The sequence below is a fragment of the Equus przewalskii genome, chromosome 6, assembly GCF_037783145.1.
Source record: "Equus przewalskii isolate Varuska chromosome 6, EquPr2, whole genome shotgun sequence".
Classification (NCBI taxonomy): Eukaryota; Metazoa; Chordata; class Mammalia; order Perissodactyla; family Equidae; genus Equus; species Equus przewalskii.
This window is the reverse complement of record NC_091836.1, coordinates 42293286-42320294: the sequence shown is the minus strand read 5'-3', so window position 1 is coordinate 42320294 and position 27009 is coordinate 42293286. Positions and strand designations below refer to the sequence as shown.

At 46.2% G+C, this 27009-nt stretch overlaps 1 protein-coding gene across 7 annotated transcripts in view; it reads left to right on the top strand.

The window, feature by feature from the left end:
* Positions 1-479: 479 nt before the first annotated feature.
* OPCML (opioid binding protein/cell adhesion molecule like) overlaps positions 480-27009 on the top strand; it is a 1020156-nt gene continuing 993626 nt past the window's right edge. For 2 of the 7 annotated variants that reach the window (XM_070623491.1, XM_070623489.1), the window contains exon 1: positions 1076-1654. In XM_070623491.1, coding sequence (XP_070479592.1) covers positions 1594-1654 — 61 coding nt within the window. In that variant the 5' untranslated portion in view covers positions 1076-1593. Of the gene's footprint in view, positions 1655-27009 lie in introns of all 7 variants that reach the window. The other 5 variants (XM_070623493.1, XM_070623492.1, XM_070623490.1 and 2 more) reach the window with 4 other exon arrangements.

Genomic DNA, 27009 nt, shown 5'->3' with positions numbered 1-27009 from the left:
AGAATGGGAGGGTCTCTGTCAGGCCAAGATAACTCGTGGCCGTTGGTTGTAGGCATAGCTGCTTAATCAAAGCTGTGTGGATTTTGCTGTAGGACAGACCCGGATTTGACTCTCATTAGCGGTGTGGCCTTTAGCAAGTTGCTGAACTTCTCTGAACTTCAATTTCAGCTCGTTAAATTGCTGGGGTAATAATGCCCATTGGGCAGGACTAAGACGAAGATTAACTAAAATAATACACATGAATATCTGTCCCGTAGTAAGTACTTGTGAAAACATGAGCGACAGCAGCTACAGACGAGGGAAGAACGCTCTTGCGCCGGGTCGTCACTTGCAGACCTGGAGCCGTGCACACACTGAGCTGGGAAGAAATCCAAGCCACTGCGGGGTCTTCGGAGGGCACCCTGGGACAGAAATAGTTTTTCAGTATATCGGTGCAGTCCCTTGTCTAGAACCTAGTGCCGTCGTCCTCCCAGATGCCCAAAGTTCGGCGGGTGCTGCAGCAGCGGCACTTCCTCAGCACCCGGCGCGCCGCCCCGAAGCACGCTCTTGGGAGGGCTGCAGGCCTTGACGGAGCAGGCGGCAGGGCACGGGTAATTCTGAGTACGTCACACCAAGAAGGACTGTCCATACAAACTGCTATTTCAGAAGAAGGCACAGATTTGTGCAAAGGAAAAGCAAAAACGACGGGCGGCAGGCGCCGCAGGCACCCCAGCGGCCTTCTCATCTCCAAGCCCGCACCACTTCAGCACGCTTCCGCCTCCTCGAGGTCGGATCTGAGGTGTCCCTGCCTTTGCTGGAATCGCAGCAATCGTGGGGGCTTCTAGAGCATCTTGTCTTGGTAGAGTTTCAGAATGCTCTAACGGTGGGGAACTGACAGTTCTCTTTGCATTCTTAGAGGAAAAAACCCTAACGCACCCATCTTCCTGCTGGGAAAGCGGAATTGCGTCCAAGTGCTCCTAATAGCAGAAGCGGGCAGCGGGGGAAGATTTACCCGTCTGGGTGGGCTCTGTGGGTATCCTCCTGCTGCCCCCTGCCTGGCGACCAGGAAGAAGGCACAACGACAAGGAAGTGGCCTGGGCTTCGGTCACGTTTCTTTTCCTGCTGCGTCCTGAGCCCTGCCCCATGAGACAGTCACAGCCCCTCCCCGCTGCCCCACGCTCCTGTGCGCTCGCGGAAGCCACACCGGCATACTTACCCCATCCCAGGGCACACTGCTGTGCTCCGGGCGAGGGGTGAGTAAGGGACAAGCTTCAACTCCCCTTGGAGTCAAGCCTCCCAAATAGTAAGGTCTCCAGGTGTCGCTCAGGAGAGTGGCCAATGCGTGCCTTGGAGGAGGTCTGCTCTGAGCGCCATACAGATTGGGGCTGCTGATTCTTAGCAGTTGTGCGTATGTGCAAGAAAAAAATCAGAGACGCTGCCTGCCTGCTCCCATCTCTCGCGGGCTCTCTCTCGCTCCCTCTCTCTTCTGCTCTCTCCCTCCCTTTGCAAACATTGGATTTAAACCTGCTCAGAATTCAGCACAGAGGAAGGCAGCAACGGTAGCAGCAGCAGAAGCAGTAGCAAGCCCGGCCGCCGAGACACCGCAGCCTCAAGATGTACCACCCCGCCTGCTGGATCTTCTTCTCCGCGACAACCGCCCTGCTCTTCATCCCAGGTACTGGAGAAGCGGTTTGTCGATTCCTGGGGCAATTTTGAGATGTTATAGCAGAAGAGGAAGAGGGAAGAAGGAGAGCCCAGAGGAAAGAGAGGGAGTGTGAGATGCGTGTGAGGGAAAGAGGTAGGCTTGCTGTGTGCACGCACACACATCCGCTCGTTCCCTCACACGCACGCAGAGGTTTGTAGCACGGGTTTGCTCTGTTCCCGGCAATGCAATGGGTGAGCTGGGTTCGAGAGCTGCACCGCGCTGAGGCACTGCCGTTTTGTGACATGAACCCGCTGGCATTAACCGGTTGTGGTCCCAGGGGTAGGAGAAGAGGGGTTTCAACTCCCGGTCCTAAGTCTTTCTGGCCGCTTCTGTTGGGACCTACAGGATAGATTGGGGGCATCCTTATTTCTCTCAGTCATGGTCTGTCTCTGAGTCAGCCTCTATCCCTGCACGTCCCCACGTCTCTATCTTTTTCTGTCTGCCTTCCCTTTTCCTTTCTCGCTCTCCCTACTCTCCCTCTACTCTCCCCCTCCCTTCCCTCAGAACCCTCTCTCCCCGACTCTTTCTGGAGCTCCTTCCCCTCCCAGTCCCTTCTCCTTTGCTCCTGCTTTTCTTGTCTTTACACGGTCCTTCTGCCATCTCTCATCCTTTCTTTATCCTTCCACCAAATGGGCAGAGTATGCCTTTGAAATTCAGAATCCTCCCAGTTTCTGCCTCCTAGTCCTCAGCCGGAAATGTGAATTTCCCTTGACAGAATGTGGAGGTTCACACAGGGGCAGTCTGAATCTGGATTTCCTCAGTCTCCGCAGCACCTTCCCTCCTATCTGATGATTGAAGTGTGGTCCTACCTCTCACAGCAGTTTCTTGTCTGGGAAACAAACCTGCAGCAACACAGGTGAGATGCTGCAATCCTGCCAGAGTAAACAGAGTGAAAGGGTCGCAAAACCCAAGACATTTTATTGGATTTGATAGTTGAAATGCATGTCATTCACAAGCAGACAACTGAATGCCTCCTGGCACCCTTTAAACGATGCTGAAGGGACTAGGGTGAGCTTGCTGAGGTTTTAGCTGCACCAAAGGGTCTGTGCAGTTTCCACACGAAGTCCTAGCCCAGTCAGGATTTTCCTTTTTTTCTCAAATTGAGATATATGCATTTGGTTAAACAGTACCTTGGATTTTAGAATCCTGTTTACGTATACACAGGCATAAATACTAAGATTCTTAAATCTTACATATCCTGATACAGGGAAAACACACAAGTTTACGTTTTTGTGTTCAGAATCACTTGGTTTTAGTCTTAGTTTTTAAGAACATAAATCTCTAAGTATTTCTAAGCCACCAAAGTGAAATCAGAAAAATTAAAGTTGATTGGGGAGAAAGAAGAAGAGAGATCGGATTTAACAAGGGAAGAAATACATTGTGTGATGTTTTGTAATGCTTTTTACAAATTATACTCGTTCCAGCAGAGATGTGCTCTGCATAGCCATGTGCCCGGCTGTGCGTCTGCTTTAGGCTGAGAAGTTGAGAGTGGGGGTGCTGTTGTTCTTCCAGGTTCAAGCCGGGGAGGGGCTTGCAGCCTGACAGGGCTCAGCAGGGGAGGCCGGCAGGCAGGAGTCGCTCAGTGCCAGCTCCAGCCGGATAGAGCGAGGCAGGTGGGTGCTTTGGGTCCATGGTGGAAGGAGACAAACTTCCTGTGTGTGCATGTGCACACTGCGTGACAGCTCCTGGGCCCCCAGCACCCAGTCTCCCCTCCCACTCTGCTGGAAGACCAGTGGGCAGAAGAGCAGAGGTCAGGACGCCCGCCCCAAGGCATCCTGGTGCATGCTTGCTCTGGTCAAGGGGGGAATCAGAACACCACACTTGGAAAGGGGCGGGTAGCCAGCCCCAGTCGGCGGAAGCTGCATTGCAGTGCACTCTGAAGGAAGTGAAGAATCAGGGTGCATCTCCCTCTAGAGGCCTGAGGGCTCCCCAAAACACAGCTGCGCTCCCCTGCTGGGGAGCTGACTTCTTGTGGGGGAAGCATCCAGCCCCAAGGCAAGCTGTGCCTCGGGCAATGGCCTCAGCCTGGGGGTCCAGCCTGGGGGTCCTCCGGCCCTGGCCAGAGTGCAGCCTGCTGGGTGACGAGGGAAGGCAGGGCACCGCGGGAGCCTAGAGCCACTCTTGCTCCAGGGCTGCTCTTTATTCAAATTGTGCCAGGAACCCGGCCTGGCCTGCTGGAGCTCTGGGCGGGAGGGGAAGTTTGGCGTGGCAGGTTTCTGTGGAGGAGAGCCTGACTCGTGAAGGGTCCCGTGGGAGAGGAGCCGGGCTGCATCCAAAGTTCTGATCATCTGCTGTGGCTTCCCCACGTGGCTTCCCCTTCCTCACTTCTTTTACTTCCTTTATTACATTTTTTGACATTTTTTTCTTTGTTTCAAATGATGCTTTTTCTCCCATTGGGTTAATACCGGCTCGTTAGCCATTTACTTTTCCTGCGTCTAAGGACAGAGGCTAATGTAATAATGAAACCCTGACCTGGTTAGGCCTTGATGCTATTTCATTCTGCAGCTTTCTTTTTCTTGGTAAAACACGTTTCCAAACCAGAATAATTTTAAGGCTAATGTTGTTGTTGCCTGGTGCCTTCCAAGGGGAGACCGATGGTTGTAAATTGCTTTTCTAGGCAGAATCTCTGGGATGGGAAAGACAGTAACAAGTGGAAATTATAATAAGCCCTCACCCAAGACAGAAAGAGGGCCTTGGTTCGCAATTTAATTGTCACACCAGACTTAAGATGGTCCGGAGACCCTGGGCACCAAGAAAGGCAGGAGTAGAGATGGGTCTATGCAGAGAGAGTTTTTGACTTTGGGTCTGGGGGCATTGTAGGAAGATAAGGAAGATGGCCTAGCAAACAGGAGAAGCAGAAGAAAAGGCTGCCGGGACATTTGCATCAGAATCAGGGGGTAGGAGGCGCAGATTAAAATGCAAAATCCCTCCCCCCACCTCAGACATATGCTTTTTTTTTTATTTGAGGAAGACTGGCCCTGAGCTGACATCTGTGCCCATCCTCCTCTACTTTATATGTGGGGCGCCAGCCACAGCATGGCTTGCCGAGCTGTGTGTAGGTCCGCACCTGGGATGGAAACGGGTGAAGCCCGTGCAGCAAAAGTGGAACATGCGAACTTAACCGCTGCACCACGGGCAGGCCCAGATGTCTGCATTTTTAACCAGCATCCCAGGTCTTTCTGATGTGCTCCGAGCTCACTTTGTACTTTCAAATCCTGTCTGCTCTGCAGCATTCGAGTGGAAACCTGTCTTCTGCCTGCCTTTTTTTCCTTTAGCTCTGCGAAACCACAGGCTGGTGGTTGCATGGGAGAGGGGGTGCCTCATCAGGGGGTGTTGCTATCTTTAGTGGCCTAGGCTCACTTCCCAAAGCACAGGGCAGCCCCACACCAGCCAGGAGGTCTGCTTCTGATGGAGGATGGGTCTCCAACCTAAAGGGCTTCTTTTCTCAAGTTTAGATCATCCCCTCCTGCTTGTCCACTTCTCCTCAGCCCATCCTGCTTGTGGCCCCTTCTGTGCGGTGACTCTGAGCAGGGAAGGTAGCCGTGAAGTGTCCTCATCTGCCTGGACTGGCCTGAGCTATGCCTATGCACAGATCTGTGAGCTTGGATTCATGGCCATAGCCAAGTCTCCCATTTCTTGCTCTGGCTTTGCCCCTTTCGGGTCGGAAGGCTTGGGCTTGGACAGACAATCCCGTGAGGTGCAGGATTCTTCCTTCCCCAGCACACACCTTCCTACAGCTTCTTTCAGGAACCTGCTGTGGCCTGGGTTCTTTGGGCTGGGATGCTTGGCTTTGGAGGGAGACCTGGGGGAGGGCTCCACAGCCAGGTTTCCATGAATTCTTTTTCCCCACCCCTGGCCCCCTCACCAGCAGTGTTGAGGACCCTGCTAAGATTGCCTCATTTGCATGAGGTATCAGATAGGAGAATCATTTGCCATTGGTAAAATCCTATCCCCAGCCCCACCATAAAAGAGATATGAACAAGGACTGAAACTCTGTTTAGGATCACGAACTCATCATCACTTTGCCAGTCGTAGATTTGTGCCCTCCTCCTGCCAGCTATCCTGTGGCCGATTGATAGACATATTAATAAGGTCAGACCACATCCTGTCAGAACTCAGCACTGGCCCAGTGGCGCTAGCAGGCTCTGAGGAGGAGACAGGTGTTGGCTGCCTCGTAAAGACTGCTTTTTCCACAGCCTGGAGCTGAGCAGCGTTGCTCAACTTGAGACTAAGCAGAGATCCTGAATGGCTTGAGGTTCTCACATGTTGCTTTAGTCCTGTCTGCCTCTGTGCTTTCTCTCATGCTCAGCACCCTCTTCCACATCCTGCAGCCTGGAAAATGACAGGAGATTCCTAAACAGCGGGCGCTTGCCTGGGTTTGATATTTAGCAGCTCTGGGCCTGCCTCTCACATCAGCCACTGGGACTACACCTAATGGTCACTGACTCAAACCTGTGCCAGACTTCATGGGGCAGAGTGCACTTACCATAAGATGGGATGCCAGCCCAGCCTCTCAGGGTACTGTGAACAGACAACTGAGGCTCTGATTAGGAGCTCTTTGGGGTTTGTTTGGTTGGCTTGAGGTATTCGCTGAGTCTCAGTCTACCAATATGTAGAATGGGTTTCAGCGATGGACAGAGAGCCAAAAATGTGGCTTAGATGTTAACAAGGTTAAAAAGGTTAACAAAGTTAAAAAACTCACCTGGTCTCCTAGCAATGGGGCAGAAAGAGAAGACTGGTGTACATAGGATGGGAGAGGACATTCCGTATTGTTGGAGGAGCAGGAAGACAAGGCAGGGCCATGTCAACTCATATAGGTCTTTGTCACAGTGACAAAAACTAGCCAAACACAATCCCCCTTTTTATTTACTCAACAGGAGTTTATGCAAGATCTTATTAAACAAAAAATGCATTAAGATATTTTCCTACTTCAAGAAACATAGATCCAGTAAAATAGGAAATTGTTCAGCATTTTCCTTCTTTTGAACTTTCAATGAGATATTCATGCTGACTTTGAGCTTCCTGAGCCTTGGTTTCTCTGTGTGAAAAACTAGAGTTGCTGGGGCCAGCTCAGTGGTATAGTGGTTAAGTTCAGGTGCTCCTCTTAAGCCGCCTGGGATTCACTGGTTTGGATCCTGGGGGCAGACCTACACACTGCTTGTCAAGCCATGTTGTGGTGGCATCTGACATACCAAATAGAGGATGATTGGCACAGATGTTAGCTCAGGCACAATCTTCCTCAAGCAAAAAGATGAAGATTGGCAACAGATGTTAGCTCAGAGCCAGTCTTCCTCACCAAAAAAAAAGAAACAAAACAAAACTAGGGCAGCAGACAAGGCCCCTTTGGTCTCCCAAAACATTGCTTTGCAATAGTTTTGATGGGGTCCTATGTACGTGGACTTGTGCATCAGCCTTGGACAATTGGTACTCTAGGAGCCTTGTAACCTTTGGCCTATGGGCTATGACTTTCCTGTCCCTGGCTCATTGGACTGGAGCCCATGGATGGCTGCCAGACGCCCGCAGCTGCTTGGGGCTGGGGAGAAAGGAGAGAGGGAAAGCAAGGCCTAGCTATTCCTGTCAGTGAACTCAAGTGTCAGCCCACAGATGGCCCATGGCTGCTGACAAGCCAGGCTGTCAGCAGTGGTGGATGTTAGCAGCTCTGGATGCTAAGTGGCACCTTCCAGACACAGGGGGCCAGGCAGGCACCTGGAGGAAGGAGAAAGGCCTGCATCAGCTTGGGACGACTCTGCTCTGCTTTCCCATTCCTTCTGATCTTACTGCAGACACCGAGCTCCAGGCCCCGCGGACAGTTGTCCCTCTAGCCTTTGTATGCTACTGATGGGAGACGAAGATTTGGACTTTGCTGGCTAACGTGTGAGGCCTCAGTTGTCTCCGCCTTGGCCTGAAGGGTGGGGAGGTGGTGACACAGTCTGTTATGTACAGTCTGTATATACAGAGACATAGTTCCCTTTGCTAGATTTTTATACCACTCAACTCTATACCCCAAGACAGTGGTATTTGTAAGGCTTGGGGCGGGATTGAAGGTAACTGAGAATGGGCAGGTTTGAAGAATTCTGAGAATGGATCAGAAATAAATCCTATAATCAGAGATAAACTTGAAGACAAATGTATTTATTGTTACCTTCCTGTAAGTGTGTAAACATGCATTCCCTCCTCTCTTCAAGTTCCCCACTCATGTCAACACACACACACACACGTACATACACACACATGCTTCCTAGTCAGAGTTTACCTACCTTTAAGTTAACATCCACAACTTCTCAAGGAAAGCAAGGCACTTCCTCTTGACTTCTATCTCTGCCCTTCCAGAGCTCCCTGCTGTAGCCTCCGAGCCTGGTGCTCCCACTGTGGGCACCTACAGCAGAGGCCTACCTGCTGCCTCTGCCATGTACAGCCGTGGCCATGCATGTGAGTGCTTCCCCCAGCCATGCAGAGACCCCACACACATCCTCCCACTTGCCCCTGTGCCCCAGAGTCAGTGCTGGAGGCAGGCCTTGCACTTTTTTTCTGTCACTTCCCTCCTGACAAGACTCCTTGGTTCTGAGAGGCTGGGGACTCCCCTGCAGTCACTAGACTAACTTAATTAAATGTTTGCAAAATGCTTTAGACAACCCTGGGCAGTGTGCTGGGTAAGTGCAAAGCATTACCATTGTGATGCAGGCACATTCCCTTTAATGAGCAGAGATGCTATGCTGGGAGACCCCCGGAAAGGCCAAGATGAATCGATGCATTAGGACACAGGCCATTGATTGGAATGGCTGCTTGTGTGCTCATGGGAAATGATAAGTGACAGTCAGATGGCACTCTGAAATCCAACTTGGAGAAAACCAGCATATTTGGCATTTCAAGGAACAGAGTCTCTGAAATGGCCTGAGTGGTTCTTCCTGAACCTTTATTCCTAGGGAATCTACAAACGCTGTTTTACCACTTGGGAATTTATTTAGTGGTTATACTAAGAATAATGATGGTTTGTGCTTTATAATTTACCAAGAGATTTTCAGATAGACAGGGCAGATGCTGCCCCATTCTGATTTTATCTTTTCTTTACTTAAAACCCTGTGGAGACTCCTATTTATCTTTAGAATAGAGTCCAAAGTACTCAACGTGGTCCACAGGTTGTGACCTGGCCCCTGCTCCATTTATCCTCATCTCTCACCTCTCCTCCCAGCTCTTGGCTGTGGTCACTTTGGACTTTCTCAGTTACTCAAGGATTTCACCTGCGACATTACCTGAGCTTGGAAAATTCTGATCCTCTTATCATGTTTCTGGCTAAACATCCTCTCCATCCTTCAGGGCTCAGCTTAAGTTTTGCTTTCCCAGGAGCTCATTCTTCATGTTCTGAAGTGGATTAGGTCTCCTTCCTAATTATGCAAGTCCATGATACCAGATTTCTCTTTTCTAACACTGTGAGTCCATATATTTTAAAGTAATTCTTTGTTTTATGTCTCTCTTTCCTCCCTAGACTGTGGTCCGTAAAGGTAGAGAGCACATCCATTTTGTTTTCCAACACATCCTTAGCGCCTAGCGCAGTGACAGATATAGATCAAGTGCTCAAGAAGTATTTGTTAAATTAATGAGTGAGGGAATGGATAAATGGACAAATGAATGGGTAACCAGCCGACGTCGCACAAATAGTAAGTGTCAGCTTAGCTATTCTATCATTCTGTTCCATCCCATTGAATCCTCGGAGGCATCTGGGACCCTTGCTTTCAGTCTGCCCATCAGCTTCCCCATCTGCAGAGTGAGGACAGAGAGGCTTGGGGATGTGCTTTGCTACTGGGAGATGGAAATGTGCAAAGAATGCTTATAATAATTACTCATTCGAGTGTTCATGCTTGTCAATAAACAGCAGCTCCGAGCTACCAACCAAACACACATGAAGCAGCTCAGAGCTGGAGCCATGTGCTTTTGGATCTCACGTCTCATGTTGCGACAAACACGCCTGAGAGTGAGAGTCATTCCGTAAACACAGATGTGGGCCCTGATGTGGGCTATTGGCTTAATACAAACCCAAATTACTCAGCAGATTTAATCAGGATATCTGTTGAAGTGGCCCCAATTATTTGAAATTTAGAGTCATGCTCATAGTGCCAACAAGTACACACTGTATCAATACAAGGAGGACTTGTGTTGTTCACAAGAAGTGAAAGGTTGGGTTAGGAATAAGAAAATGCTAATAGCATAGGAGTAAGTGATGCTTGAGCACTTGATACTTAAATGTGCTGATGTTCATATGGAAAAGGTGAAAAGGGGCTCAGAAAATCATAAGAATTAGAAAAAGAGCTTTCTCCTTTCTGGTACCTGGTCATTTTTCATAGTGTGCACTATTTCAGAGTTGCTGTTTCGTAGATGTGGGATTCTGCACAGCAGGGATCTCGCCTTATTCACCTCTGAGTGCTCTAAGTACCAGGCATGTTCATTTATTTGGCATGTTATTTATTGAGTGATTACTATGTGACAAGCACTATGCTGGCCACCAGGAATGTAATATCTGACCAAAAATCTTTATGGACCCTGCTCTCATGATATTTACAGTCTAGTGGAAGAGACAGACATGCCTCAAATAAATACCCATATGGTTGTGAAATCACAACTGAGATAAGACTGGAAGCAGAGGTGTGTGCTGCTATGATTGCCTATAAGGAGGGCTTGATCTTGCCAGGGAGGCTACAGAAGCCTCTCTTGTGAAAGCAACAATTGAGCTGAGATCTGAAGGATGAAGAGTGAAAATTGTCCAAATCCAAGGGCGAAGGCAAGGGGAAGAGGCAGAGTGAACAGAACATGGAGAGGCCCCCTACTGGAAAGGGTCAGAGGGAATTCTCCTATTTGGCTGGAGTGTAGAGGAAGGGAGTGTAGTACAAGATGGGGCAGAGGCCTGGGAAGGGGTCAGAAGATGCAAACAGCCCTTGAAGATCATGTTAATACTTTGTCTTTATTCTAGAAGCAACGGAGCATCATGGATGTGATTTATGTGGTGGAGGTGAGGATCGTGAGTTACATTTTTGAATCTGGTTCTTGCTGCATTTTGTAGGGTGGATTAGAGGTGAGCAACCATGGAAGGAATAGGGCAGTGAAGAGGCCACTGCAGTGGTTCAAATGGGAAATGGCAGTAGCTCAGTAGTTCAGATGTAAGCAGCTAGTGGGGGTTGGATCGGAGACACAGATGACTTGAGAGCTGCTACAGGAATGTCACAGGTGCACCAAATATGTCTGAAGAATCTAAATCTAAAAGTAAACACTCAATTAGCATTGATATCACTTTGGGAGCATTGAGAAGAGTATCTGTCTTCAAATTCCTGCTTGCAAGCCATCTTTTTTGGTTTAGGTGTAATCTTGCCCAGGAACAAGGAATAGGTCATTTTTGGAAATCTTTGATATTCTCTCAGTGTCTAATGTAGGAGCTTAAAATTGCATCATTCAACTTCCCATTCCATCAAAAGGATTGCAAAGAGCTCTAGTTGTCTTATCTGCTAGATCCTGCCCATGATTCTTTCCTCCTGGAAGAAACCAGCATTTTAGAGAAGTTTTGATTGGACTCTAGAGTGATGTGTGGGCACCAAGATGCAACCATTTCACAATTTGTGATGATAGGAAAGCATGCATGACCACCTCCTCCGAGATCAACCATCTGGACAAATTACATCAATTAACTTAGAAACATAAAGGTCCCTACCACTGAAAGGGACCTTGGAGATTGTCTAATCCATTCCTTTTATTTTACAGATGAGGACAAGGAGGCAAAGGGAGTCTAGGTATCTTATCCAAAGTCACATAGTCAGTAACTGAACCAACTTTTGAACATAGAGTTTTCAGTAACCTGTGTTCATAGCCTGCCTGGTGTCATTTCAGCTTGATAGTAAAGGGCTGAGCTGACCTTTACCTCCCAGTCTGGTACCCTATTGGAAAATGGACTTGCAACCTTGGCCACTGCTCCATTTCCCTGAACGTCTTTCATCTTAGTGCAAAAAGAGCGTCATAGCACAGGGCAACTCCACAGTATCTTTTACCCAAGGATTAAGATGCGGGATCAAGAAATAAATGGAAAGCCTTGTCCTTTTCAGAGACTTTCTCATAATATGAATGACCTTTGTGAGTGAACTAGGAGACATCTCAAAATCAATTACTTCTTGATATGCAGAAGGATTTGCTCAGGGTGGTACAATCTCAAATTCCACGTGTGTGTTGGCCTGACTTGTTTGGTCTACACACTGTGAAAGACACTTTCCTTTATCCTCACTATTCTGCTGTTTTTAACTTATGTATTAGGGCTTGGCTCTGCACTAAGCTAAAGAAAATTCACACTGAGAATGCCTTAGTCTCTATATTAATATTTAAATGGTGACTTACAGTGTACAATGCACATCCATGTACATCATAACTATCCTATATGCTAGTGAATGAAAGAGCCAAAAGAGCCGGGGCGTTTTCCTTCCCCACTCCTACAGCATTGCACTGTCTTCACAATTAACATGGGCATGGGAATAATCAAAACAACAGGTTCAAAAGAGCTGTAGCTAACTGCCGAATGGAAAGCAAGATTTAGATTCAAAAACATGCCACATATGATCAAGGGCGAATGCAATGATGGATACAAGATGGTAGGATTGCTGAAACATGACAGTGGTGGGGCTAAGCACCTAGGGGCATTTGTTTTTTTTTAGGAAGACAAGCCTAAGGAAGCCTTTGACTTCTCTGAACAAGCCAACCTGGTTCTTCTGAACAGCCCAGTGCCAAGGGATTTCCCATATTCCTCAAGGAGAGGAGAATGTTGGAAGAGAGAATGTGGCAGATGGAAATAGCCCATCAGCCTACAGACTCCAAGAGAAGCTGGAGTTTCCTTGGGAGTCCCTTGGCTTTATCCCATTTAGAAGAGAGTGCCCAGTCTTACTTGGCGTTGGGGTGGATGCCTCTTTGGGTGAGGCCCAGATGGAAAGAGATGATGGAAACCACTCTCAGGATTCTACATTTTTCCTGATGGGCCCTATCCTCCTTTTCTTTGGGGCAAAGTCTTGGGAGTAAAAGGGCACTGCCTTACAACTGCCACCAGTTTGGCCACCACAATGCCCACAAAGATTGGACCACTTCGTTATTATGACCCAGACAACTGTTTCTTTCCTTCTTCCACTTAAATTATTTATTTTTAAAGTAGACAATTAGTCCTTCTGCCACCACCTGTGGGAGAATGAGGCAGCACTGACCTAATAAGCCGAAGACACAGCCTTTGGCTTTGCCTCTGCACTTAAGGACTGAATGGCCTTGGGCAAGTAGTTCAACCTCTCCAGGACTCTTAATCCTCTTTATAAAACAGGAAAACTGAACTGCTTTGTGTATCTCGCAGGGTGGCTTTAAGGTCATAAGAGATGTACGATAGATAGATGTGCCCTCTCTGAAGTGCTCTGTAGCTCCTGGTTGTCAGGTCTTAGTGCATCAGTCGGGTTCGCCACTTCCATCTGGGTATTTCTCTCTTTTCCTGTGTCATCCTCCTTACTCTTGATTTTCTCTCTTGCTCTGACTGTCATGGTTATAATTAGCAGTGGAGCATATACCATAGTGCTCGAGGCATTTGTTTTGGAGTAGGAGGCCCATTTCAGGGAACTCCTGCGTTTGCTTGCCCAGGCTTGAAGCAGTACTTGGTTGGCTTCTCCTTTTTCCATGGAGAGTACTGGTAAGTGGTTTATGTTTCCCCAGCTGAGCTACTCTGGCTCTGCCAAGAACGTGAGCTCTGCTTTTTGGGTTGAGATGAAAGAAACCCAGATGGGGTCGAGAAGAGCTCCAGTATGGAGCTTCCTCAGGCAAAAAGTGCTCTCCAGCTCTATGAGTGCCAGGTCTGGGCTGATGATGCCTGCCTCCTAAGCTTGCTGTCACTACTAAAAGCAGGATTTCAGGGAGTACTGTGTAAATGGAGGGAACTCCTGTGGAAAGAGGGGTCCTCTTTAGCTCTGCTGAACTCAACTGAAGAGAGGACTAATTCCTCTCCATATGGGCTGATTAGTGAGTCATTAGAAATTAGATTTCTCTTTGCCTAGGCCCACAGGGAAACTATACAGCATCTCAGGTCCCCACAAACCCATGCAGCCTATGCTGGACTGAATTCAGAATGAGATCCATTGATTCACTGGTGTGCTTGGGTGGTAGAAAGAGGGCAATTTCCGGAGTCACACATCTGTCTTGTACCCTGCCCTAATCCAACATGCTCAGCTTCTTGGTAGCCTCTTTTTGAGACCCACTCTAGGTGGAGATGGTAAGCTGACCCACAGTTCTGAAAAGGGCCCTTGAGACCAAAAATCCCCCAAGCACTCTGCACCTGGTACGAGTCTTTTTGTCTATGTCACTGGGCTGTCTTCTGAGTAGCTAAAGCCTGCAGGTCTTGACTGCAAGCCAGGTCTCTGGAATATAGTAGAGCTTGCTTGTACCTTAATCACATACTGAGTCTTTGTCTCATCTGGGGTGGAGTGGAACATGCTCTAGCTCCCCTTTGGAACTAGAACATTTGTTTTTCATCAGATTTTGATATTCATAAATATCTCTTGGTCTAGCTTTGGATGGGCAGACACTCAGAGATGTAGGACTGCACTATCTAGCTTTGGTTTTAAACTATTCAGATCTCAGCTCTCAGCCCAGGTCTCACTCATATGCATCAGAAGCTGTGTTGATGTGGTCAAGTTCCATAGAAATAGTGGATACTTCTTTAGAAGCCAATAAGCCAGGCAGACCATGAAAGTCAGACTTGTCTGGCAGGCACATCTCTTTGTAGGTTAGAGGTATAGAGAAACCATTGACATTTCCACCAGGTTAGTCTTGCAGAGGCACCATTGAAGTCTATATGTGTTTGGGAGAGCAAGAACTTTTTTTGGTAGCAAAATCAGATTTTATACTCTGGTTGAAGAGCAGAAGTAATGGGAGAGAGTTCAAGAAGATACAGGAGAAATCAAAGATACGTTATAGCTTCTTTTCCGTGGTAAATACATCCTACATTCTCTATTACTCTTTATTTTCAATTCTTCATGATTATTTTTTTCTACTGTTTTTTGATGGTGACATCTGGGAAGAGAGTGACTGTGATAGATTTTTGAGTAAAGAGAAAGCTCTTTAACTTGTCCTTCTGTTATGACTCCAGATGTTGGCTCTAGGGCTTGGTTAGCCATCAGAAGATCTTTCACTTGGGACTTTATTTTGCTTAAAGAAATGGATACATAAGAAATATCTTAAGTACTCTCTCAAAATTCTTTGAAGTTTCCTTCTTTGTATTGCACTGAACAATTGGTGGTGGGTGACAGAGTCAATGTGAAGCCAGAGAGTAAAGTTTAGAGCTGGAAGGAAAGGAAGAAAGTGAAGCTAGGAATGACCAAAAGCCAAAGACAAGGAAGGACAAAGGTGAAGCACCAGACCACCAGGCAAGAGGGTGCCGGGTCAGAGACAGGCACAGGACAAGCAGCCTCCCAGCAAGGGGAGCTGATAATGCGCCAGGAAGAAGGAAGTCTAAGCCCTGGGGATGTTCCTGCATCAGAGTAGAGCACCTCAACTCTACTCTGGTGGTGGATAGAGGCTTTCAGTGACTGTCACTCACTGGGGCAAAAACCTCTGTGGGCAGACCCCTGCCCAAGGCACCAGAGGGCAAGCCATGCAACTCAGAAACATCAAAACTGCAAGGAGTAAGCACAGGGCATGTTGGTATGTGTAAAAACTGTCTGCCTTCCAACCTGCCCCTGCTTGTCACTCATCTATTAGCACACATCACTCTCTACCCCTCCTCTTTGTCAGTCATTTTTACCAGTAAATTAAGCACCTCTCCTCTTGGTTCACCTTTTATGATTTTGTCTAGAGCCCTACAGTTAGAGCCTTGGTTGCAGTTAAGTGGGTGGAAGTCGATCCCCCACTCCCTGAAAAAGGAAATATTTTCTCTTTTGAAGGTTGTCTATCTATAACATCAGAAGCAGGATTGCTATAGGACTCCACTTTGGAGTGCTAGACAAAAGCATTGTTTCCTGGACCTTGTGATTTTCCAATCACAGGATGTCAGAAATGGGAGAGGATTTAAAAATTCTTTAGTCTTTCTTGCTAGTTTGGTAGCTGATACTCAGCCAGGCAGACGCCCTTGATTGTTTCCTCCCTGGACACACTCATGGCCACAGATGTCCCTTTAAGAAGCTGCTGTAGTTATTCACTTACCCCGTTTGGCTAGGGAAATCCTCCAATCCCCAAGTTCCCTTCTTTGGAAACACCTTACTCTTGCCTGGGATGCTTCCTCCTATCCAGTTCTATCATCTAGCTGTCCTACAGCTGTTTGGACCTCACAAGGGAGTTTGCCCAGCTCTAATAAGCTTTCTTACCCCAGGATGATGCCTCTCAGATCACTTCCCACAGCCCCGATCTTGCTTCCTGTAATGTTCTATTTGTGTTGTCTGGAGCCCTATAGGTTGTGTTGCAGTGAAGTAGGTGGGAGTCTGTCCCCTCTCCCTGATTCAGCTCCTGTTTATGCACCAGAATAGTTCCACCTTCACTTATTTTACATCATTGCTTTTCACTATTAAAAAAAAAGGCCCACTGCACTGCCAATGGTCTCTAAACCTCTTTTTCTAAAGCATGTACACACAATGTATTTATTCATGGAGACTATATCTCACTACACGTATATGGTGACAAGAAGGAGAAGATAAAAATAAATAAAAATAGGCATTCTAATAGTTTTTTCCCTTCACATCATTGTAACTCTCAGAGCATCCCTGGGGCAAGCCTTGCTTTGGAGACCACTGCACTAAGTCATGCCATATCCTTGGGACTAGAATCAAGACAGAAATGTCAAATCATCTTGGCAAAATGCTGCTGATGGCTCAGCTCTGGCTACTTCCCTCTGAGACTTAGCATGGGGATATATCCTTGGCCACAAACCACTCTGCATATTGATACAATACAGTTGCTATGCCAGCCCCCATCTTGGAGCAGCTGCAATGTCCTTCAACAATACTATCTTTGTGGTAAAAATGAGTAACATGTTAGTGAAGACAGATCAGCATCAAGAATATTCTCTTGTTTATCAAAAAGGACCATTGAAGGAAAATAAATGCAGAGCAGTCTTTGGAAGAAGAACCAGCTAAAGACAGGGGCCATCCATCCCAACTTCTCATGAGTCTGCATCTTCATAATTCTCACCCTTTTCTCCCTCTGTCCCAGATCTTCTCCAAGGACAACATAACGTAGAGACACTAGGTCTCATCTTTCCTGATTTAGCTTGGATAGTACCCTTCACCCTGAAGAAAAATCCATCTGAGGCAGGGTTAGAATTTTTCAAAAGAGATATTATTAAACCATACTAATGGAGATACACAGAAATGAGTAAAAATAGGAAAAATTGGAAATAGAAACATTTCCCCGAGCATAGTTTTTATAGTTTCTCAGGTGATTAAAGAGTTGTCTCAGCATTAATGGCAGCTCTGAGAAGGTGTCTCTCAGATCTTTGGCTGCAGGAAATAAGACTAACGAAGCACCCTAGCTTCTGCTTCCTGAAGTCTATTGCGCTGTTGGCTTGGGGGCCACGTTTCTCACAGGCTGCTTTCAGCCAATGGCTGAGCGAGGGAGAGGGACTAGTTCAGATCTGTTCTTGGGAGACATGGTATCCTCTGATGGGCAGCTTTGACTTGAGGCTCCCCAGGGGTCTTGTCACACCTTCCTTAGAACTGTACTATGTTCTCTGCTTCCACCCAACCCTCCCGCCTGCTTCCTGCTCACTCTCACTAGGGATGAGACTGGCACTGCAGTCTGCTGGGTCTCCCAGCCTATTCCAGTTCCTTCCCCATTTTCTCTAACAGATGTTGCCCCTAATATATATCTTGCATATTTAGTCTTGCCTTGATCTCTAGTTCTTAGAGGCCTCCAGCTAGCACAATGTTGCTGGGCTAATGGTAGGCATGCAAGCCAATGTTTTACTCCACATTTCAGCCCTCTCTAATTTGAAGTTACACCATCCCACTCTGTGAAGTTGAGCTAGGACTTGTGGGCAACACTCTGAGATCTGTGCAATTTTAAATACCAGTAGAAACTTGCTGTTCTGGATTCTCCTAGGCAGAATCCAGAGAAGCCTTGGCCCTTAGAGGCCCTAATGTGACCCTTGAGTAAATGAGATATTTTTTTAATGTATCCTTTGAAATTCCTCACCTGGGTTTCTGGCTTTTCTGGACTGATCATACCCTTGACATGATCTAAATCCATTTGGAAATCTAACCCATGCCTTACATTTATTTCTCATTTTTCTGGTTGGTTATCTGGAGCATATTTACTGTCTAGTCTGTAAAGCTGCTTCTACCCTTCAGTAATGCTTCAGTTTTTAATTGTTATGGTTTTGTGTTAGCTTCTTGAACTGGATTTTCCCAATGTCTTTATGGCGTGACTTTCTTAAGGTCAGCACTGTTGACACTTTAGACAGGGTGCTTCTTTGTTTTGGGGGCTATCCAGTGTATTGTAGATGCTTAGCAGCATCTCTGCCCTCTCATCAGATACCAGTAGCACCCCACGAGTGCTGACAACCAGAAATGTCTCTAGACATAGACAAATGTCTCTTGAAGAACAAAATTGCTCCTGGTTGAGAATCACTCTTCTATGGTTTTAAATGGTCAGTATGGTATCCTAGCAACTCCTCTAACTTCTGTCAGTTGTCTTTCTCCCAGCTGATGAAAGATGGTCTTCTCTTATTTCATAGGCCTGCGTTTCCGCTCTGTTCTGGTTTCAAGTCTGTGAGAAGCTTCTAGTTCTCAGTTTGTTTCACTAAAAACTTGGTTTGTTCAGAATCTGTAAATCAGGTCATCAATTTCTTGATCTTTACCAGGTGCTCTCTGGTGAATATAGGAATGGCTAACAAGAGAAACATATTTGATAATAATACTGTTAGATATGATATTAGGGTTGTTCTCTGGAATGGTATATCTGGTATAAAACGGATATGAGAAATCTTAAGCCATAACTACATTATTAATTTAGCTGGACCAACTCTCTCATTGAGCATGCAATTGTTATTAGCCAAACTGTTCAAGCAACTTTTCTTTAAGGCAGACTTAGATTTTAGTCTATTAGCTTGAGGGTTGTCAGGAATGCAAGTGACAGCCCAGATAGATTCTTATAGATAAATACCTGTAACTAAATCAAAACACAAGTCTAAAAATTAGTGGGTTGTAGATAAATGTGTAGACCTACCTACAATTATGGCATTAGAGTTTTGAGATCAATTAAAAGTACTGAGCTAATTTGAAAAGACAAGAATTCTTTACAATCAAGAAGTGAGAATCGTCCTAAATATTAAAAAGGACTCTTGACTAAGGTTTTTGAGTTAATTTTTGATGAAAAGGAGGGATCTTTGGCAGGACATTCAGAGTGTCTGTATCTACCCATGATAATTTTAGTAACAGCAAGTATTAAGAGCTCCAGTTGAGGAATAAGGGAGCACACACAGCTAAGCTAGAGTGGAGCTGGCAAAACCAAAGTAAGAATGTTTGACTGATCTCTCTCTCTTCATCCCCTTTTGGGAGCAGCCAGTGGCCCAAAGCATCAAGCCTGTATTCAAGAGATCGGTGTCTCAGAGCTCCAAACCTAGGGAGCAGCCAAAATGCCTTCCTTTTAAGTAAATGTTGCAGAAGGCATATCTGACAATTAATTGACCTCTTCTGTATCAGTTTCTCATTTGCTTGCAATGCTCTTATGACCCTGTTGCAAACACTCACAATGCTGGAGCTCTAAGGCCTTGCAGATGCTCAATGATGTGATCCATTTCCACAGTTCTAGGACATCTTTCTTATGGTCTTGACCAGGCTTGAGGCATCTCTTCATTTTGCAGAATGTGCACTCCAATTCCCTGTCTGTTGCAGGATCCTTCACAGCTCTAAAGGGGCTTGGTGTGTAAGGACTGACCTTCTGAGATTCTGAATCATACCTTTTTTTTCTATATTCATCTGACTCTGCTGGCCTGATTTCTCTGTTGCTGTGTTGTTGACAACATAATTTTAGAAGCTAAACTAATAATTTCTATGATCTAGCTCACTGATTAGGATCTTTTCATGAACCATTATAAATGCCAAATTTGGTTTGGGTAAAAGCTACTTCGTTGTGAAACTTTCATACAACGATTAATTCTACAAGGTCATTCATGCAACAGGTGTCAGTTGAGCACTTACTCTCTACTAGGCACTAGTGGGCTCAGGGTAGTGAGATGACTAAGCCAAGGTCACTGTCCTTGAGTGCTTCACCCAGGTAGAGACAGTCCCATAAACACACAACACATTACCACTTGCTATTTCTGCAGACTTTTGCACAGACAGTCTTATGAAAGCATACAGAAGGAAGAAATTATCTCTCTGGGTTTCATCAGGGAGGATTCACAGAGGAGCGGACACTGAGTAGGTTTTTTAAGGGGTAGAAGTAACCTCATGGAAGCCACCCAAGGATTCCATTGTCTGGGGATTGGCTGGGAAATAGGAGATGAACGGTGAGAAAGAGGTGGGGGGATAATCTAGACATCCTCCAGAATGCAGTGTTGAGGAAACGGCAGGGCTTTGTAATCCAAGTAGCAATGTTCTTACCACGTTGTGGATTTGGTTTGTGTAATTTAAATGTCAGAAAAATGACGGATGGTGCTGCTGAAAGCTGAACTTTTAATAACCCCATGAGTTTCTAAATGTCCATGTTATGAATGGAGTCAAAGGTATGAGAAACTTGTGTTTGTATGTTTTGAGCTTCCCACATTATCAGAGAGGCACGGTACATTTTCCCTCAGATTCTTCTATTTGTTTCCTTTAAGATAAAGTTGCAATCTCTAGGTTTATGAATTCCAGAAAGCAGGACAAATAATATTAAATTCTGCTATACACCCTGAAGGGTTGGTTTTAATTGTGGGGTGTGAGCATATTTCAGGATAAAGGCACATTTAATTGCTTACTGAGTTCTTGAAAATGGGCGCACAGGGCTATTGCTCTTTAACTTCATTCATTCAACAGATATGTAGTGAGGCCCTGGCCTGGATCCAGCACTGTTCTCGGACTTTGGGATCCATCAGCAAATAAAGAAACTAAGATTCCTACCCTTAGGAAGCTCGTGTACTAGTAGGGAAATCAGATAATGGACAATAAACATAACACACGGATTTATTTTACAATATGTTAGAAGACAGGAAGTAATATGGAAAAAAAGAAGAAAGTACTGCAGAGTGTGCAGCCCGACTGGGAGTCCTGGGGAACAGAGTTGCAATTTTAGCAGGGCGGTCTGGGTAGGCCTCACTGAGAGGGGCACAGTTGAACAGAGACTTGAAGGAGGCAAGGAGGTTTGCCATGACGATGTCTGAGGGAAAGAACATTCCAGGCAGAAGGACTGGCGAAATACCCTGTGGTGTGAGTGGAATCTACCTGTTTATTCAAGGAACATCAAAGAGGCAAGTGTGACTCAAGTGGAGGAAGCAGACGGGAAGTAGGAGGAGGAGGTGTGGTCAGAGAGGTGATGGGGCCTCAGTTAATGAGCTTGTAGTCCTCTGTGAGGAGTTTGGTTTTAACCTGAGTTGGATGAGGAGTGTTTTTCAGATTTTTGAGCAGAATAACGTGGAATAAGATGATCTCACTTTGTTTCCAAAAATCATTCGTGCTCCTGACAGGTGGAAGCAGGGAGGCCACTTAGGAAGCTGTTGTCACAATCCAAGCCAGTGATGAGGGTGGCTTGGACCAGAGGGTAGCAGAGGAAATGACAGAAGTAGGTCAAGGCTATATGTTGAAGGCAGAGCTTCCAGACTGAATATGGGGTAAGAGAGAAAGGATTCTAGGAGGACTCCAAACTTTTTGACCTGAACAATTGGAAGGATAAAGTTGACATCAACTGTAATGGAAATCTATGGGTGGGACAGAGTTTTGGGGAGGAGGGGCCAGGAGCTCATTTTGGACACATTGAACTTGATATGTCTATCAGACATAGAGGGTAGGCAGTTGGATGTGTAAGGCATTTAGAATGTGTCTCTGTGTGTGTGGAGGGGAGATGTCTGGGCCAGAGATCCACATTTGGGGTTGTTGGTATATAGATATTTAAAGCCAGAAAGCTAAGTGAGATCATAAGGGGAAAGAATATAGACGAAAAGAGAATTCCAGACACTAAGCTCTGGCAAACCTCAACTTTAAAAGAGGTCAAGGAGATGACTAGGTAGAAGCATGAAGAGTTCATCTGTGGTAACATGTGGATAGGCTGGCACATGAGTCAAGGCAACAATCAATAGTGAGTGACACACGGGCATTGTTAGGCACAAACTTCTTCATCACATGTCATCCCAAATCACTACAGTGTACAACTAAGGGGAGACAGATGGTGTTATTAAAGTACAGGCCCCATTCGTAATGCTCTCTCAAGTATTTAATGGTGGGGCATGAAGAGAAGCCTGAGACTGGGGGAGGCTGAGTCTATGTCCACAAATGATTAGCATGATAAGGGATCTTAAGATCATTTAAGCCAAACAGCGTGATTTACAGATGAGAGACTCATATCTCAAGAATGAACTGATCCAACCAGGTTCACACAGCAACAGGTGGGACAATGAGGTACAGAAATGAGGTCTAATTATTCCCAGTTCAGCACACTTTCCTCTCCACCAACTTTTCTCTTGTTGAGAGTTTACTACAGATCATACCAAAAGAATAATATTATGAAAATCTGAAAGCCTTTCTTCTTAGTCTAGTATGGTGAAACTTTGAACCAGAAACACAAACAGGGGGGCTTCTGGGGTGTTGGTCCTTGGCTGCTCAAATCTGCCTCTAGATGTGTACTTCCTGCTCAGTAATCAGCTTAGAGCAGGTTAAATGACTGCACGGATGCATACCTGCAATTTTAGAGATGCAAAATTATAAGCAACCTTTAGCAGATTCTGCATTGAAGAACTTCTCCTGTAGTTGGCTAATGTGTCTGATTTGGAAAGTATATGTGGGCATGAGGTAGACCCCAACAGTCTTCAAGAGGAGGGATCCAAGAGGTGGTACCTCACATAGAAAAGGCATGCAGTAGTTACTTATTGAGTAAGTGTCTTGACAGGTGACTCCACCTAGTAGAAACATCTTACATAAGCAGGTTAGCTGGAGAGGAGAGAATCCAGGTGTTGCTGGCTTCCCATATACCCTTGCATACCTTCTTAACCTTTTTGTGACTTCATGTTTCTGCCCAAGAAATGAGATTGGAACTGCTGACTTAGATCAATGGGAGAAGGTTAATTGAGAGTCGTCATAGAAAGCATTAGAGGATTTCAAGACAATCTCAGTGTAATTACTGAATGGCATTGTCGCCACTGCCAAATTGCAGAGAGGAGCCTTGGATAAATCAGGAGGGGAGTGTTGGGAAGGATAACTCCCTTCTCTCTGTCCTGTCCTCCTGACTGGGTGGTAGTAGGGCAATGACAAGCAAGAGGTAGGAAGCCCAGCAAGCCATTAGTAGCCCTTAGCTCTTTCCTTGCTCTTGGGTATGTGCCTGGTTGCATCTGGCACAGAGAAATGAGGCTGATGACACAGGGAGAGGAGATCTGTGGTACAAAGCCCAGGGAGGGATGACATTTGACAGATCTCTCCACAATTGTTTCCTTCTTCCCACTCCTCCATGTGATTGGGAGGCAGAGGCCAGTCTCTTACTAGGCCAGACAGAGCATCGCCTACAGCAGCCCCAGCCCCCCAGTTGATTCCTGAGGTTGAACTTGCAGTGTGCAGGGAGGTCAGCCAGGGTCAGATCTGTTGAGCTTACAGGCATGTCTCTCCAAAGGCATGGGGCCTTTTCTAAAATTGCCTCACCCGCTCCATATGGGAAACTGGAGGTGGAAATCACCCTGGATCATTATGCAGAAAGTGGACACAAAGGCTCAGGGAAAAAAAGACATCAGTGTTGAATGGCTCTTGTTGTCAAAGTGTGCTTCCTGGACCAGCCGCATAGAAATAAAGAGTCTTGAGCCCCAGCCCAGGCCTATCTCACCTCTCTGATTCCAGTCCAAGACCAAGCTCAGATACATTCTCTTTCAACAGCTTTTCCTGGCCACTTTACCCAATAAGAAACTCTTTCACCTGACCTCCTGGAGCAATGGTTCTCAACCTTGGCTGTACACAGGAATCACCTGGGGGAGCTTTCAAACAGCCCAGGTGCCTATCCAGTGTAGTACATTAGATATTAGTATTTTTTAAAGGCTCCCCTGGTAATCCTAATATCTAGTGTTCAGGAAAAAGCTGCCTTAGACCAATGCATTATTGGCCCTGACTATTTTGGGATTTTGGTGATTTACTCTCTCGACAATCTTGTCTCTGTAATCAGAGAATAAACTACTTGAGGACAGGAATCCTCTCCTCCTGTTCTCCAAGCGTGAGCATACACGGCACCATGGAAGCAGTGGAAGGAATCAGAACCCCTGAGCTCTGTTCTGTTGAGGCAATGTCTGGCTGTGTGAGCTTGGGTGGGTCACTGGACTTTTCTCAGCTTTGAATTCTTTCTCTACAAAAGAAGATTGCACTAGATGACCCCCTAAGGTGCCTTCCAGCTCTGATGCTTTGTAATTGTAATGAGCACTTAGAAAATGGGGATTGATTACAGCCAGCCCGCTGCCTTGAAGCCTGGTGTTTGACCCATTTAAGCATGTTGTCACTATCCTCCTGCTCCATGAGAGTAAGATGCTGGCATTTTTCACCTCTGAAGATGTGTCTTCTCAGCTGGATGTCAGGCCTTTCATGAGGTCATTTTTACCAAGCCTTATCCTAGTCCATGGTGTTGCTCAATCCGCATTGTAGCAAAGAATTCATGAGGCCCTCAAAATGAGATAGTATGGCAGTAGAAAAAAGATCTTCTCTGTCTTGGTTCCCACTCTATGGAGCAAAGGGGAAAATAGGCACAATTTTAAAATCAACACTCACAGGTAAAAAAGGGAAGTAGGGGAAGGATCCATAGTGCAAGGATTAAAAAAAAATCAGAGAAGTCAGATGCCTGCTGGGTTTGCAGGGGAGGAAGTGGGTGAATGGGGACACTATGGAAACTATAGATTTGAATGGAGAAATGTGATCCAGTCCAGAGGAAGGCAGCCACTCCGTGAGTCCTGCACAGACATCATCTTTGGAGGAATGCACAAAGTACATTCTCTGCCTCCAACTCCAGCACAAGCACATGGGCAGTAGCATGTGCACACTCTCATCACACAACGTCTGTTTGGGGATTTCCGGGTAAAGTTTTTCTGCTTATGTGGTTAGCGCAGTGCTATCAGTTGCCTCTTGCGGTTGTCTGTGAATTTATCAGAGATGTCTAGCACTACCTCGTTGTGTCTTCTGCTGGCCAATGTTCCCTTCCCATTCCTGTCTTCCCACACAGCTCTCCCAGGATCCTTATCTTAGGCTTATCTGGAATTTGAAAAAAATGTTGCTAACCCATCCATGCACTTCCTGAGTGATCACAATGACAGCAGGTGGAGGAACAGAGAGGCAAAGAAGAAAGACTATCTCTTACCAGACATTGTGCTGGAAGCTTTGGGGATCAGCGAGCTCATGTCAGCAAAGCACTCGGAGCCCCTGCTCGGTATGACTAACGACTTTGGAGGCTCCTCTTGTGTCCAAGCCACTTGTAGGCATTTGGGAGTCAACCCTTTCACAGCTCTAGTGGAATGCTTTGTTCTACTCAAAACTCAGAGTAATTCAAGAGTTTGGATGGAACTCAGAGTTAAGACATGTGACTTTTAGTCCCTCTTTGCTATGGACTTTGGGAAATTGGGGAAGACATTTTCCTTGCTGAGGCCTCAGTTTTTTCAGATAGCAGAAAGGAAGGGTAATATCTGCCTCTGTCACACTGCAACATGTTTATGTGGGTCCAAGATGCTATTGATGGAGAGATCATTTAGAAGATGGTAAGAAATATCATGCTAACATAAGATATCATTATTCTATCTTTGTGCTTCTAGTTGCATTGGTTCATATTTATCAGAGAGGCTTATTTTGTATTTGGTAAAAATAACAGTCTTTAATCTGAAGGGGAAGGAAATGGTGCCAACTTCCAGTCAATAGGTAGTAGGCCCCTGGACCATTCAAGTTTAGTGGGAAAGAGCATGGTAGAGTGGGATGGGAGAGGAGAGGGGGAAATGATGGTGGTTAGAATTAATGTCCTTTTTCTAAGGAGGCAAGGAAAGGATTATGTATTCTTTCTTTTTAGGGGCATCCATTCACATCTTTGCTTGTTATGGTTAATGTCCATAGACTAGGGCATTAAGGGCAAATGTCCCTTGGTGAGAACAACAAACTCAGTAGATGGATAATATTTGACTAGGACCAGATTTCTGGGATCCAGTCCAGGGTGCCAATGGAAAGTGCAGATAGGTAGGAGAAACAGTGAAGAGTGAAGGGTCAAAGGGCAAGTGGGATGAAGCGGCAGAGAGTAAACAAATTGGGAGGATGGAGGAGAATGAGCTCACATGGACGGTAGGATGTTCCCGGGGTAAGCATTCCACTTAAATCAGACTCAGTCGTAATCAGAAGCCTTGTCCCTGTAGCCCACACGTGGGCTCTCTCCCTGCAGAAGATCTGCTTTGTGGCAGTGGCTCATCCTCTGGAGAAAACCAGGAGCTGACTGTGTGGCAACATCCCTGTTTCAGGGCAGGTTCAGGTCTCTCTCTGCCCAAAGAAGTCTCCTTCCACCTTCTCTCCACGGGCCCATCTCCAAGTCAGTATCCATCTCGAAAGACCATTTCTTTATTCCTTCCTACCTAGAAGTGAAAGTCTTAACAGATACATGAAAAATTTGATGTTACTTTCCTATTTTCCTAGAAAAAGAATTCAAGGGTTTGCTGAAGCCAAGTGCCCTCTCTGAGGTCATGCAACACCGCGCAGTGGAAGAGCCTGCAATAACCTTAGTGCCAAAGCTCTGCCATGGCCACCAGAAGCCTGTGGCTCAGTCGCTGTGCCTGTTACAATTCATCTTTCCTGTCTCCTTAGGGGATGTCTCAACCTTTCTTAGTCTGTCACGTGTAAGGTCTCTGTTGGCCATTTTTGCTTCTGTATTTTAATGGTTTGGACTAATTTCCACTTTAGTTTTGTATTTATTTTAACACAATCACTTATAATGAGGCTAATGACATTTTGTCTCCATGGTGGCGTGTTTTAATTTGGTCTCGGAAATGTCAAAGCGATCAGGCAATTTGGTATCTCGGAAACACAAAACGTGGCAGGGACAATAGAGTCCTCTCTCCATCATTCCATCTCCCTCGTTATCTGCTAGCTCCTGGGGCCGTCCTGTCCCATTTGGCTGCTTCTCAATGCTGGCGTGGATGGAGATCAGCCGTAAAACATTGCCAA